Source organism: Melozone crissalis, unplaced genomic scaffold, assembly GCF_028551555.1.
Source record: "Melozone crissalis strain CALT ecotype California unplaced genomic scaffold, PUWL_Pcris_2 ptg000027l_1, whole genome shotgun sequence".
Classification (NCBI taxonomy): domain Eukaryota; kingdom Metazoa; phylum Chordata; class Aves; order Passeriformes; family Passerellidae; genus Melozone; species Melozone crissalis.
In genome coordinates this window covers 71,442,880-71,457,101 of record NW_026535805.1, presented here as the reverse complement: position 1 = coordinate 71,457,101, position 14,222 = coordinate 71,442,880, and the positions used below count along the sequence as shown (strand labels likewise).

Here is a 14,222-nt window from a genome sequence, read left to right as displayed (position 1 = left end):
GTAGATGTTTAGGAGTCCAAATCTAACTTCAAGGTTATTTGGGCTAAGGCTCCTAAGTCACTAAGGTGCTTTTAAAGATGCTAAGCAAGATACCTTTTATTTAGCAAAAATGAACACTTTATAATCCTCTTCAAGAGTATGCATGCCTTTTAAAAACTATCCATTTTGTTTACATGTTTTTGTATGGTATGATATAATTTTAACTTTCTAAGATTTCTACAAGTCTGCCAGTGACAAATGCAAAATCTGCTGCTTAAAAAAATCAGAGTTTTAATAATTTTGTAAATGGTGTATGAGAATGAAAATTGGTTGAGTGATCCTGTATATTTTTGAAGGAAGGACTTTTCACTATGTGAATTCATGTAGGAAGCTTGACTGACTTTGTTTCTAAGTCAATGAGTATGAAAACTGAAATGTATTCTTATTCCCACTGTCTGCAGGGAGAGGAGTGAGTGGCAAGTTATGCACAAACACTAAAGATCTCTGAACTCTGTATTTTATGTTTACTGTATTAGGCTTTGTACCGAGTACCACAGTTTCTTTGACAAGCTGTTAGAGATCTCCTGTTGCTGGCAAGAAAGAGGGCACTCCATCCCTTTTGCTATTGCAACAAAATGGTGTGTTCTTCACTGTAATGTTTCATTTCCTGTGTTTTCTCTTGGATAAAGGCCTCTATTTTTTAACAAGTGCATTTAATCACTGTATGTATAAATGGAGTCAAGTCCTGTCTTAGCAGTTTAAGAAGTAAGGCACTTGGGATAAGATGATTGAACATCATGGGGCCACCTCACAACTTAGGGGGGAGTGTATGCATGAAGAATGTTGACAGCTGTTTTTAATATGGAAACTTTTACATTTCACTGTCTGTCTACAAGTTTCATGGGGTTTTATTCATTTTTCATGAAAAACAAACAAAACCACAAAGTGTTTGAAACATCTTTTTTTGCCTTGTTTGACTTTGTACAGCGTACTGAAAAGTAAGTCTTTATTATGTATAATGAGAATTTCTACTATTTTATGTTATACTGTAACACACTGTACAATTACTTAGGTTGTTTGTATTTAGAGTATGTCACTATAAATTACTGCTTTTAACAACTCAGCAGTTGTTTCATAGGTGGAGACTTGACAGACTTGATAAATTTAAGGTATGTTGAAATGTAGTGCATATACTTCAATATAGGAATAGTTACTTGCAGCATTGGGTAACAGTGAGTTTTCATTTTACTCCCACCCGAAATCTGAAGTGGATCTTTCTTTGTTGAGACCTTGTAGTACTTGTTCTCTAACATGACTGTGATGGAAACTGCTCAGATTAACATCGTCCTGGGAAGTGCCCTGCATGTACGCTGCTTCAAAATTTTGCTTCTTTATTCTACGGGGGTTAGTGTGTAGGTGTAAACCAGATGACTTGCATATTGCAGGAACCCCTTAGGTATTCACATCACTCTTCAGTGGCACTAACTATTGCCTTTTGGAAGAAGACACATCCCTAAATGTTTTAGCACTTGTGTTGTCCCTCATGAATATAATATAATATAGTTTTTGTTATAAACATTACTTCATTCTCCACTCAAAGTGTACTCATTAAAATATCATATGTTTTAGTTAGCAAAACCTACAGGTGCAGGGCTGGTAATAAAAATGCTCTTCTTTTTGCATCCCTGGGACTGCATGGTGGGTGAGGAGGTGCCTCTGTTACATCCATGATACCCTGGATTAAGAGCAAGAGATTCTTGCGCCACAAGACACAAATTTCATTGCAGTCCTGTAGATTCTTCTTATATCACTTGAATAGCTCATTGGCTGTATTATCTGGATCTTGCCACAATTCTTTGCCCTTGGCTGATAAAGCTACCACTGGCAGGAAACTTCAATGATTGTTAATGCCTTAGTGAAACAGGGATTCACTAAAGATTATGACACTACAGCTTTGTCACTTCTCTGTTGTATCCATTCAGTGAATGGGTGTTCTCCCAGTACGTGGGGCATTGTTAGATGCAAAGCAGTAATGCTAGGGATGTATTTCCAACTGGAAATAGCAAATCTCAAAGTTGTATGACTGATCACACTAATTTTTGTGTTTGTGGTTAATTTTGTGTGTGTGGTTAATTTAAAAAAGACTTTAAATATTCCACTTAAGACAATTTTGAAGCTTCCTTATTTTCAGTGTTTCTTAAGGCAACACTTTTGTAGTCAAAATGCCTGAATTACCACACTGTCAGTCTGATTTCCTGTTTAATTTTTATGCTTCAGTAAAATATAACTTTTTACTTTTTTCATTATTGGGCTGAAGCACATCTGACACGAACTTTTCCTTCGCAGCATTTGAAATGGGATGGTCTAAAGAGCATTGAGCAGCTGAACACGCAGCACTCTGGGGGGTTATGTGGGGTACATGCACAAGACTCAGCAAGCCTTGAAGCTGTTCATGCACCTTCTTCAGGCTGAGAGCTGCAGGTATTAACAGGGTGAATGATCTGCCCTTCTCTGTGGGAGTTCATCATTCAGCAAGCCAACACACATGCTGCTCCATTCCAGGACACTACCTGAGCCCCTGCTGCTTTTCTAAGTGTAGTCATAGACCTTAGGCTGAAGTTCCAGTACCTGAACACTAACTGTACCAAAATTAGAGTGCAAGGATGGTCCAGCAGGCTTGAATTCATCTAAATGACCTTGCCATCTTTTTGAAGGAGGCAAAAGTTATGCAGATCTTCTTTCTAACACACAAATAGTATTGAGAGAAGAAAATAATTCTCTGTTAAATATGGCATCCAAGCAGATAATCAAAGCAATGCTTAGATTTAAGATGAAAGGTGCCTGTAATGGAATAAGAGAAACCTGCTAATGCTCTGTGTCAAAGTGTTCTATATGAGTCATCTCAAAGCCAGGTGAGTCCTAGTACTGGACTGGGCTCATTCTCAGGTTTCTAGTGGAAGGGTAATACTGATAAATAGTTTGTCAGTTCTGCCAAACTCACTAAAGTTGATAAGAAAAATTAAAAATTATTGTGGACCAGAAGAAACACCACTCTCATTGTGAGGATTAAGATGCATTGTTACTAATGGTTTAAATGCAACTGGCTAAAAGAGGAAATGTACATAACTGGTTTTATCACCGTCATGATCTCAAGTAAATGTAACAGATCTGTAGAAAAAAAAGTCAACATACCATAAATCCTCAATCAGAAGAATCAGTGTTTAAAACTCAGTATCTTGTGTATGCTGTTCTGTAAAATCCCTACAAATTAATTCTGCTGTTCTCTTGTAAGTGACACTAGTTGCATTATGCAACTTAAAACGTTTGTTTGCTTATTGTTGTCTGATATGTCACTACTTTTGTGGTTATGTTAAATTGTCAGTACATTAAATTTCAAAAATTGCTGCAACTACAAGCTGTGCAACCTTAATCTGATTGAGAAACGTGCTTGATTCTTGGGTGTGCGTTGCCAACAGCTGGATCAAAGGCAGCACATGAGAGCACTGGCAGGAACAAGTGTGGATGCCCCAGACAAATAGAAATGGTGTTTCTTAGCTCTTGCCTCTGATTTCTTTACCATGTGGTTGAAATACAAAATAGGGATTCTTTTCTGCTCTTTCTGGTCATTTTGCTTTTTATGATTGGTCTGGCCGATACAATGACAAGGTTCAAGATTGTAGACATTGGAAGTGGCATTAAAGCAATATTAATACATGAGAGATGCCTGGTACATTTTCTGAAAATAAACAGGTAAATAGCCACTAGTGGTTGTTGGTTGGGGGTTTTGCATTGTTTTGGTATTTTTGTTTAGTAAAACCAAATCAGCATTTGTGTCTGCCTCTTTACCCAGGTATCTGAAGAATATCAGAAATAACATCCTCCTACTTCTCTTGCATGCAGTTTTGAACATAGAAAATCAATGTGTTTGCTTAACACCCTGACAAGGATTAACTGGCAGTGTTTAGGCTCATTACAGAGGCATTGGACTAGATCACCTTCATCAGCCCCTTCTAACCCACTTCTTCTGGAATTCTGTGATTCCAACTAAGTGCTATACAAAATAAAAATTCTTCTAGGTATCAGTACAATGAAGAGGATCTAAGAAAGAAAACAAAAAGATTTTTGCCTGAATAACTTTATAATGACCTTAAAAACCCAAATACTGGAGAAATACTCTAATCAACAAGAAGCTGTCTTCAACTTAAGTGTTGCACAGCACAAGTTCTGAAAACAACCCCGGCCATGTATTACTGTCAAGGATTTTGATAATGTTGAACAGCCTGAAGATTTTTTTCAAGTGGGATTACAGAATTAACATCACCAACCTTAGAAACTTCTCACAATCTCAAAGCTGAAACTTGGACTGCATTTGAAGCACCCACCTGAAGTGCCATTTCTGCAAATTAAATGCAGTGACAGTGACCTCATAGCAGCTGAGGTTTCCAAGAAGGACAGCTCTTGAGTTTTCCTGCAGAGCCCTTGAGGCCATTCAAGGCATTTAAAACCACAGGACTCCTGACTGTTGGCTGTGCAGGAGCCTGATGTGCAGGGTCTCACCGTGGGCTGGTTCCCTCAGAGCATCCAGGTGTGACACTCCCAACTATAACACCCGAGGCACTGCACTGCCACCAAGGCAGCTGTGGTGGGGGGCATCACTCAGACCCTTTGGGCTCCCTTCAGCTGAGCTTTAACCTGCTGCTGGCTGAGCCAGAGAGTGCCCTGCTCCCCTCAGGGCACCGCCAGCCTTGGGTGAAGTACTGCAGGGGTACAGGCACACCCTAAAATCTGCACCTTCTGACCCACAGCCACAGAGCTCAGTGATGATGCGCAGCAGTTACTGTGAGTGAGAGGGTGGAAGATAAAAAAACAAACCAAAAACCACTCACACAAAGAGGTGAATAACGATGGATGTACAAAGTACCTTCCTACACAAGTCACAGATACAGTGTTTGCCTGGTGAGAAGTCAAAATGTTTTGCTCTGTGGCTTCAGAGATGATGCAAAAGTGGAGTAGTAGCTGACATACAATTCCCCTTTCTATTATCTTTTAGAAAACACATCAATCACAATCAACGGTACAATGAGCTTGTGGGAGCAGAATGGTTCACCAGGCATGGTGGGGGGATTTTGAGAGTCAGGTCATTTCTAGCCTGGCTGGTGATCCCTGGGACACACATACTGCTTTTACCTTCCTCAGTTACAAACTGGAGGTAGCTATCTCTAGAAAGTTCTGTGATCAGTTTATTCAAAGTATTTAAAAAGTGCAAAATTATAAATGGTAATGAGTAGGACACTGTGTTGTTTATGAAAATACCATAAACAGTTTATTAATTCTTTTGATTTATTGCCATATTTTGTCTTTTGTCCCCAAAAGTCCAGTTCACACACTATGTATACAGCAGAGAAAAGCTGAAATCTCATGATAGGACAAAACAACTTTAGTTTAAAAAACCCAGGAGAATGGAGGAAAGGCTAGATTTTCAGTTTCTGTCAGTTCAGCAGAAGCACAATTACAATTTGCAACAGAGCAGTATCAACTCTACAGAAGAACTGATAGCGTTCCTTACTGCCAAAAGAAAATGCCAATGCTACTAAAACCCATTAAATGCTTGCACCTGGCAATCAAAGATACTTTGGTGGGTGTGGATGTGTATATACGTGTGTGCTCGTACAGAGAATTCTTGTCTTGGCTTCTGTGTGCTTTTTATGGGCACTTGCTCATCCTGTGGTTTGCCGGAAGTAGCCGGGAGGATACGTTAATCCTGTTTGCTGTTGCAAGACTGCCGGACAGATGATTTCTGATGCTCCAGCAATGTGATGGACTTTTCAGAATTTTCCAAGTTTCTGAGCAGAGTCTCTAGGCGCCTTTTGATTTTCTTCTGATCCTCGATGGCACATCCGATGACCACGGACTGGAATTTCTGATCGATGGGTCCCGCCGGCACGTCGGACGTGCACGCGCCGTAAAGCGACATGAGGCGCATTTTGGCGTCTTCCAAATCGTCGAGGAGTTTGTTGACGATCTCATCGATCATCTTGGTGGCGTGCAGCAGGGACTCCTGCTGCTGCGCGTTGCGGATGGTTTCTACGGAAACCTCCACCGTGAGGGTTCGGCCCATCAGGCGATTCGCAGTCAAATTGAGTTCTTCTCTCTCACCTCAATTCAAAACAAGGAAATATTCTTGGTTACGGGCAAATACTTTCCTGTGCAAATAGCATCATCAAGATACTCAAACTGCTATAACTTGGCAGTAAACAATCTTTTTTTAAGTAAGTGACAATCAACAAGATTTCCAGAAGGCAGAAATGAGCTTTTTACATATGCCCAAGTCATACTCATTTCATAGAAGCCAGTATCTGATTTGAAATGAGGCATTAAACTCTACTAAAATTGTAAGCAATGTTTTTCCTCTGCTGACACAATGCTTGCCATGTCACTTTCAAGCAAAACATACAATATTATGAGGAGACACTTGGTAACAGAACTAGCTCATTAAGGACTTCTGTGCCTTTCTGAGGGAGAGCTTTAGACCTTCCCTGAAAGCCATAAAGAGAAAACTAGATATAATAAGAGGCCATGAAAAAACTGTTTTTCAATTTTCTGAAAGTATAGCTGCTTTTCAAAAATATGAGATGTAGGCTCTAGAAGAGCCAATAAACCAGCAATTTAAAGCACCTAATAATCAGGCTTAGGGAATATATTTAAAGCTGTGAATCACACAACAACGACAATGACCTTAATCATCAGGTTCTTGCAAGCTGTACCCTTTGTAGCATTCATGCCTGTCCAGTAGTCAAAATAATTTTCAACTATATTGTCATCATCATCATCAATGACTCTTCCCCAGCAGAGCAATGTTAATCTTGATTTTGAAAATGTATCAGTAAACTGAGTATAGGCTTTCACATATACAGTATGAATTTAGCCAAGAAGAGATCTCAGGATAATGAGTAACACTTCAACAGCCTCAGCTGGCTCCAATGCTGCACCCTTACCAGCAGTAGAGTGCTGCTCACAAAAAGCTGCTCACTAAAAGATGGGCTGATTAGACTTTGGGTCAGTTGGAGCGTACAGGAAAGCAGCTTCTCACCTTCACTGATGTGCCTCATATCCTGGCTGTTCTGTATATTGTGGATCATTTCAAGCAGAATTTCTTTCTCTTGTTCCATGGCAGATGCTGCATCACGGAAAGCCTCTACCCTGTACATGGTTGAACCAAACAAAATGTTTAAATAATAAAACAGCAGTTCACCTATACAGCTGCAAAGAACTCTACAACTTCAGCTTAGAGTAAGTGCAGTCAGATCTTGGTTATTCATGAGACAGACTCTCTGACTTCATGACCTTCTCTATCTTTACTTTTCAAGACTCAGTATAATTTAAAAAAACAAACAGATGGAGGGGCAAACAGAAACAACAGCAATTCACTCAGCAATTCAATAATTTTTTTATTTTACTGACAGTGCTGTTCTATCTTACTCTGTGGTTAATCTGGATATGCAGAGCCTGATGGTACTACAGCCCCATAGCACAAGTCCTGTAGGCAGCTGGCAATTATTATCAGCTGCCTGACTAGGAGAGAAAGGGACGGAGTCCCCAGCAGGGAACTTGGTAATGAAGGTGGCAGCTGCAGAGATGGAGGCAGCAAGGGGCTCTGGCTCCCTGTGCGACCGCCAGACCAGCAGAACCCACAGAGCCCACCTGCACAGCAACAAGCAGCAGAACACTGCAACGCGCCAAACAACGCCCTTCACAAAGGAGAAAACCCTGAGAGGGGGACAGAGCTCACACGCTTCTATTAACAGGACAAGGCTTTCCCAACACAAGTGCTGTGCCTTGTCACTGGGAGAAGATGCTGGACTGCCTGCTCCCACTGCCACTGGTGCTTTCCATGGAACGATGCTCACTGTAATTCACACAGGGAGGAAGCGCCTGTGGGAGCAGCTCCTATTTCTGGGCTTGCAAGGAAGCATGAAACTCAGTCCCTCCTGAAACCAGACTCCTACTCCAGTCCCATTCCTGTGCTGAAACTCACATGTAATGCAGTGAGGACAAGGGGAAAGTCCATCACAAACTGCTGTCCCTGTAACTACTGGGTCTTGGTAAGCGTGTGGTTCTGTGCCCACAGCCTGCTCTCCTTGTGGCATAAAGTGCAGACTCAGCTCACCATGGGCAATGTGAAAATGCCCCATGAGAAATCCGAGTCCAGTTTCTTAATTCATGTCTTGTTCCCCATCACAGTTTTAAAGAGGGGGCTTTTGCATTCAGCCAAATAATGGAAAAGGACACTGAAGCACTCCAATGCAACACTTTACTTGATCTGATACAAAAAGGGAGATGTCCCACTCCCTTTGCTTTTCTCTGAGACTTGAGGGTAGGGGCTTGCAGAGCCCTTTCCAAGCTGGAACAGGCTACAGGAGTTGCCCAAAACCATCAACTCTGTGTTCACAGGCTGCACAGAAAAGAGTATCATGTGAACCTGGCTGATGGTTTGAGATGCTTGCAATGCACAGCTCAGGAGGTTTGGCTGCATCACGAGAATCCATCCATCCATCTATCCTGAAATGTTTATGAAACCTGGCCAGCAAAGGGGAAACAAACCAAAACATTGTTAAGTCTCTTAGGTGCTCTACACTCTTCAACATTTCTGGGCCCTGCCCTGACACAGCGCTGGCTCATTGCTGTCTCCTGGGACAGGAACAGAGCTGCTGCTCCTTCCTCACGGGCTGGCTGAAGGGAGTGACTTCAGGAAAACAGCAGGAAGAGAAAAGAGGGTGAAAGCAGAAGAACGGGAGCATTTGAGGATATAGTCACTCTTCACATGCAGCCTGCTCATGAAATAATTTCTGTTTTACAAAATATTTAACCTAACTTAGTCAGTGAAAGCACAGGCTTCAGGTCTTGCCTTTAATGTTTTTTCTGAGGAGGAGTGGGAAAAGTTAATGCAATGCAAATTCATGCCAAGAGCAAATACTTTTAATTATTATTTTGGACTGGTTAGTAAGAGCAATGAGGCAGGTGGAGTCATTTCATACTTCATATGTCTCCACTTTATAATTTAGGAAGTCTAGTAATATTTTCAAAATGCCTTGCCATGCCTTTTTTAAAAAAAACTAGTAGTTGGAAAGTTGTAAATTAAAATTCTGAAGTGCAGACGTTCAATTTTGATAGTGTTTTAAAATCAGATTCTGTATATCATTGTACTGATGTAAAAAGTAAAGTTCTGCCTTCAGGAGATAGATCAGTCCATGATTTCCACAGGCTTTGCTGGGTCCTAAGAAGAATGTGGAAAAGCTGCATTGCAGGGATGTATCCTGAATTGGTACAGTTCTAAAGAGATGCCTAAAATATCACTGCTTCCAAAGGCCAGCTTGGTATGTGAGGTAGGACCTGAAAGCCAAATTGTCAGAATTAATGTTGCATACTGAAAAAAAAAGAAAAACCCAGTTCACCAGCTAGAGCTTTGATTGATATTTATTTACTAAAGGTAATATAACCAAATCTTAAGAACTATTTTATTTGCAATAATTGCTACTTCAGAATTATTTTTACCATTTCCTAAACTGCAATATAGAGTGCCACACAACAATGGGACAGGGTCATTTCATAACAGTGCTCTAGTGGGGGGAAAAAAACCCCAACAAAAAAAAATGGAAACAGTCACATCAACTTCAGGAAAATAATGTGTCAGGATCACACCATGCAGTCAGTTCTCATAACTTCTTTACTAAAATGCATGGTCTCCTAACTTCACAGGTTTCTGTAAATCTTTCCTTTCCTTGTGTGGTGGACCCAAAAAAACCAGTTGGAAGATTTAAACCTCTAACAGAGGTGACTGATGTGGGAAGGGGTAGAAACACAATCCAAGTCTCAAAAAAACAACCAACCGAAGAATGAAAGGCGAAGGAAAAAGAACACAAAATACTCATATTTATGCCCAGTTATCAATTATTTTGATGTACCAGTATAGTTTTTTTTCCTCAGAGATGAAAACCTCCAATCATCTTTTTACTTGGAACAATCCAAGTAAATTTGTTGCTTTGAACATCAACTAAATATTCCATCTATTACCTAATACTGAAAAAGACATTCCTTACTTCTGATTTTCCCTGTTTGTGAGCAATTAGCTGAGCAATGCCTTTTTTTGCCACATACCATTTACATGAGCAGAGCATTCCCCTGAGAAACAGGTGGACCAGGCTGTGCTTTTGTTTCCAGAGGAGAAACCTGACACCCTCTTTCTTAGGACAGCTGCAATAACTCTGTCCTTTAAACTACTGACTGACTTAAACAGCCCACTGTTAAAGCCCACTGCTGCAGCTTCAGATAAGTCTTCAAAGGAAATAAGAAACATCTGAGGATGGAGCAGCTTCTTTCCTGAAATGGAGCTAATCAGGCACACTGGAGGGAGACAAAACAGGGTGTTTCACCCTGGCATCCTCAGCTCCTTCAGCTGAGTGTCCACTCCCAGGTAAGCAGTCCTGTGACCACTGAAATGAATGGTGGTGGAACGTGGTCGACCCAAAGAACAAGATAAAAAGTACAAAAAATGAAGCTAAAAAACACCCAGCAAGAATCTGACTTACCTCATGTATCATCACACCTAAAACTGTGTTTTCACTTGACACAACCAAGAGAACACAGTGACTCATGGACAGAGCCTCTGCTCTGGCTTCCAGCTGCTCCTGAGAGATCTTGGCAGCCACAGCAACACCAGGGTCCAAGCCCTTCCAAGGGGAAATGTGCCACCTGCCCCTCGCCACCTCTGCCTCGGGCACTCCCTCCCAAACTGATTCCCCTTCCCTGCTCACCTTCCATGCAGAAGAAATCCCCTCTGCCAACACCCATCAGGGAGGTACAAAAATACCCCATTACTGTTGGAAAAGAAGCCCTCACAGTGGAAAGAAAGGGAGGAAAAGGAAGGCTGTTCAAACTGGAGTGTTTTACAATGGCTTTAAGGTGAAAGAGGGTAGGCTTAGATTCGGTATCAGGAAGAAATTCTTCACTATGAGCATGGTGAGATGCTGGAACAGGTTGCTGAGAGAGGTTGTGAACACTTGGAGGTGTTCAAGGCCAGGCTGGATGGGGCTTTGAGCCACCTGGTCTACTGAAAGCTGCCCCAGCCCATGTCAGGGGACTGGAACTAGGTGACCTTTAAGGTCCCTCCTAACCCAAACCATTCTGTGATCCTGTGATTTCCAGAGGGAAACTTGCTTCAGAGTTCAGTTTACCTTAAGCAACTTGAGAACTGAGGATAGTTGAGGGTTTTAATTAAAGGCTGTAGTTCAGTTTGACAAATTTTCACTTATTATATTTACAAGCAACATCTTGAGGGTCTATAGCAAAACCAAACAAGCTGGAGAAGGAAACTTTGGAAATCTTTCCTCCTGTCATTCAAATAAATTTGAAATTAAGCATGTTGATTAGTTGTGAATAGAAAAAAAACATAAGAATTGAGTGACTTTTATCAAATCAGACTTTTTTTTTCTCATTACTATTCCACGCTTAGAATTATGGCTGCCTGAAAGAACCACAGCAAACTGGGAAGTTTAATTGAGGGTTTAATTGCTGGCTAACCAAACTGTCTGCTTTGTTTCAGAGTCACTCAGCAAATCTAAAACACATTTTTGCATATTCTCATGCTAATTTTTGGATTATATATTCATCATACGCCTAGACCTGGATGTAAGCAGTGAGACTTGTTTGCAGACAGTGATTTTGTTTAGTCAAATTCAGAGAAGTCTGCAAAGGACTTCAAGGAGATTTAATCAAGCTAAGTGAAAGGCTAATATAGCAGCACATGGAGTCCACTCCTGAATAATGCAAAGTAATGCAGGCAGAAAGGGGAAATAAAACTCCTGCATCCCACAGAGCTCTTTTAATTACAGGAAAGTCCTAGAAACATTCTGGGTGGTTCTGTGAAAGCTGCTGATCAATATGCAGCTGTAATGAAGGAAAGGGTGTGTTGAAACAGTACCAGAGGAGGTGAATCAGTGGCATCCTGCACATCCATCCACCTCAGAAAGGACACTATGTAATTTAGCAGAGCTGAGAGGACAGGGAAGATGATTAAAGGCAAGGTATCATCTCTCATGGGGCCAAACTGGGAAAAAAGTCAAATGGTATTATTTAGGGAACATCAAGTAGCAAAAAAAGTCAGGACATGTCTTGGCACAATGATGAAATTCACATAGCATTTACAATAACTTTGGAAAAACACACCTCAGCTGCAGAATGCAATGCTCTTCACATTTTATAGTGAAATGTTTTAGTACACCTCAGAGAGGAGGTGGGCACAAACACAACAAGAGCATCCACAGCCGAACCAGTAAGTGCAAAGGGAGGTTTGGAAGACAAGACACCTCACACGCCAGCATACAGCACTGCAGCTTAAAGGCTTGCCAAAGTCTCCGAGAGCCCGAATGACACCAGGTTTTATCCTCGGATTTTCTGCACCTTCTTATAAAACACCCGCCCGCAAGTGCGGGATAGGGGCGACAGGGTGGGACAGACACGATGCACCGCGGGCTGGGACAGAGCCCGTCCCCGTCTGCCAAAGGCTCCCCACACCCCGAAGGGCAACAAACCCGAGCAGCCCTTCGCGCTTGCTCTGAAAAACCTCTACTGTCATTCGTATAGATATTCCTATTTTCGTGTATTTCCAGGCCACGCTAACTCACCTTACAGCAGCAGCTCCCACTTTTAAACTCTGCCCCCCAAGGAAGGGAGCGCTTTTTCCCTCGGTTCCGTCCGAAGCCTCACACCGCCCCCCCTCCCCGCGCCCTGCCCGCGGTGCGGAGCCACCGGCTCGGGGCCGGCCGCCTCCCCGGCCCCCCCCCAGCGCCCGGCCCCGGCCCCACCTGAGCTCCAGCTGGTCCAGGTTCTCGAGCAGGCGGCTGGAGCGGTCGGCCATGGAGGTGGAGCGGTAGAAGCGGCCGCGGAGCTGCCCGCCCGACTGCTGCTGCTGCGGCTGCGGCTGCTGCTGCGCCCCCTCGCTGGCCTTGGCGCTGATCCTGGCCTGGGCCATCCCACCCGCCGCTGCCGCCGGCGGAACCTCGCTGCGGCCGCTCCCTCCCCGCGTCCCGCAGGCGGCGGCGGCGGCCGAATGCCGGCACCTCGCTCATGGCCAAAGAAGGAGCCGCCCCGCCGCCGGCCCCCGCGGCCACCCCGCCCCCGCGCCGGGCCCGCGGGCGCCGCCTCACGCAGCGCGGCGAGGCCGCCTCGCCCCGGCCGGGGGCAACAGAACCACCGGAGGGGCCGGGCTGGGAGGGACCAGGCTGGGTCAGCTGGGCCAGGCTGCCTGCCCCTCTCCAGCGAGGGACCTCGCTGGGCAACCTGTTCTAGTGCTCGGTCACCTCGACGGTAAAGAAGTTCTTCGTATTCAGGTGGAACTTCCCTTCCTGTGCATCAGTTTCTGCCCATTGTCTCTTGCCCTATTACTTGGCACCACGGAGAAGAGGCTGCTCCATCTTCCTGACACCCATGCTTTAGGTACGTGATCACATTGATGAGGTCCCCTCTCAGTCACCCCTCCTCGAGGCTGAGTGACCCAGACCCAGCTCCCTCAGGCACTCCTGGTAAGAGAGATTCTCCAGACCCTTGGCTGAGTTACCTCAGGAGCTCCCTGTCCCTCTGGTCTCTGCGCTGAGGCCGGCTGGGCCGAGTGTCCCCTGTTGTGACCGACACCGCAGTGTCACCCGCACCTGCCCCGCGCCGGGGTCCGGCAGCCGTGTGTGCCTCCGCTCCTCGTGTCACATCTGCGGCACAGAGACACCCCGGGCTGCCCTGCTCCCTCCTCCACTCCCCTTTGTGACAAAAGCAACAAAACCTGGACCAGCCAAAAGCAGCCAAAACCACACTGACTCTGGCTGTAGTTCAGCCAGAAGCTACAGGAGGAATAATGAGATTTTCAATATCTGTATTAACTTTGTGTGAGATGGGAGCTACTGGTATGAGGATTTGTATTCCAGAACTGGTCTGTATGACTGGTTCATTGGTTTGCTCTTTCATTAATGAAAACAAGAAACCCACAGCTACCCACATGTTATTTTTACTTAAGGCTAATTAAACAGTAAACTGCAAAACGGAAAACAGTGGAAAGTGCAAGAAACAGGAGGAGAAAAAATAAGGGCTTTAAAAATCCAGAAGCTTGAAAGGAGAGAAAAGTCAAACCAGAGACAACCCTTACTGCAAGCAGAACTTGAACAGAATTCCTAAAAGAAAAAATAAAAAATAGGTACTTT

At 43.6% G+C, this 14,222-nt stretch overlaps 1 protein-coding gene across 1 annotated transcript; it reads right to left on the bottom strand.

Annotated features, from left to right (window-relative positions):
• Nucleotides 1-4,811: 4,811 nt before the first annotated feature.
• BAG2 (BAG cochaperone 2) lies at nucleotides 4,812-13,033 on the bottom strand. The gene is made up of 3 exons (XM_054279818.1): nucleotides 12,840-13,033; nucleotides 7,070-7,179; nucleotides 4,812-6,135 (listed from the first exon to the last, which is right to left on the bottom strand). The coding sequence occupies exons 1-3, from the start codon at nucleotides 13,004-13,006 to the stop codon at nucleotides 5,735-5,737; spliced, it is 678 nt and encodes a 225-aa protein (XP_054135793.1). The 5' UTR covers nucleotides 13,007-13,033; the 3' UTR covers nucleotides 4,812-5,734.
• Between the last annotated feature and the right edge of the window lie 1,189 nt (nucleotides 13,034-14,222).

Bases quoted from the DNA above. Each gene is read 5' to 3' on its own strand.
- BAG2 (XM_054279818.1), bottom strand. From the start codon at position 13,006: ATGGCCCAGGCCAGGATCAGCGCCAAGGCCAGCGAGGGGGCGCAGCAG. The intron at 7,180-12,839 runs GTGGGGCCGGGG...AACCATGTACAG, and splicing joins CTGGACCAGCTGGAGCTCAG to GGTAGAGGCTTTCCGTGATG. The intron at 6,136-7,069 runs GTGAGAAGCTGC...TTTTGAATTGAG, and splicing joins TATGAGGCACATCAGTGAAG to GTGAGAGAGAAGAACTCAAT.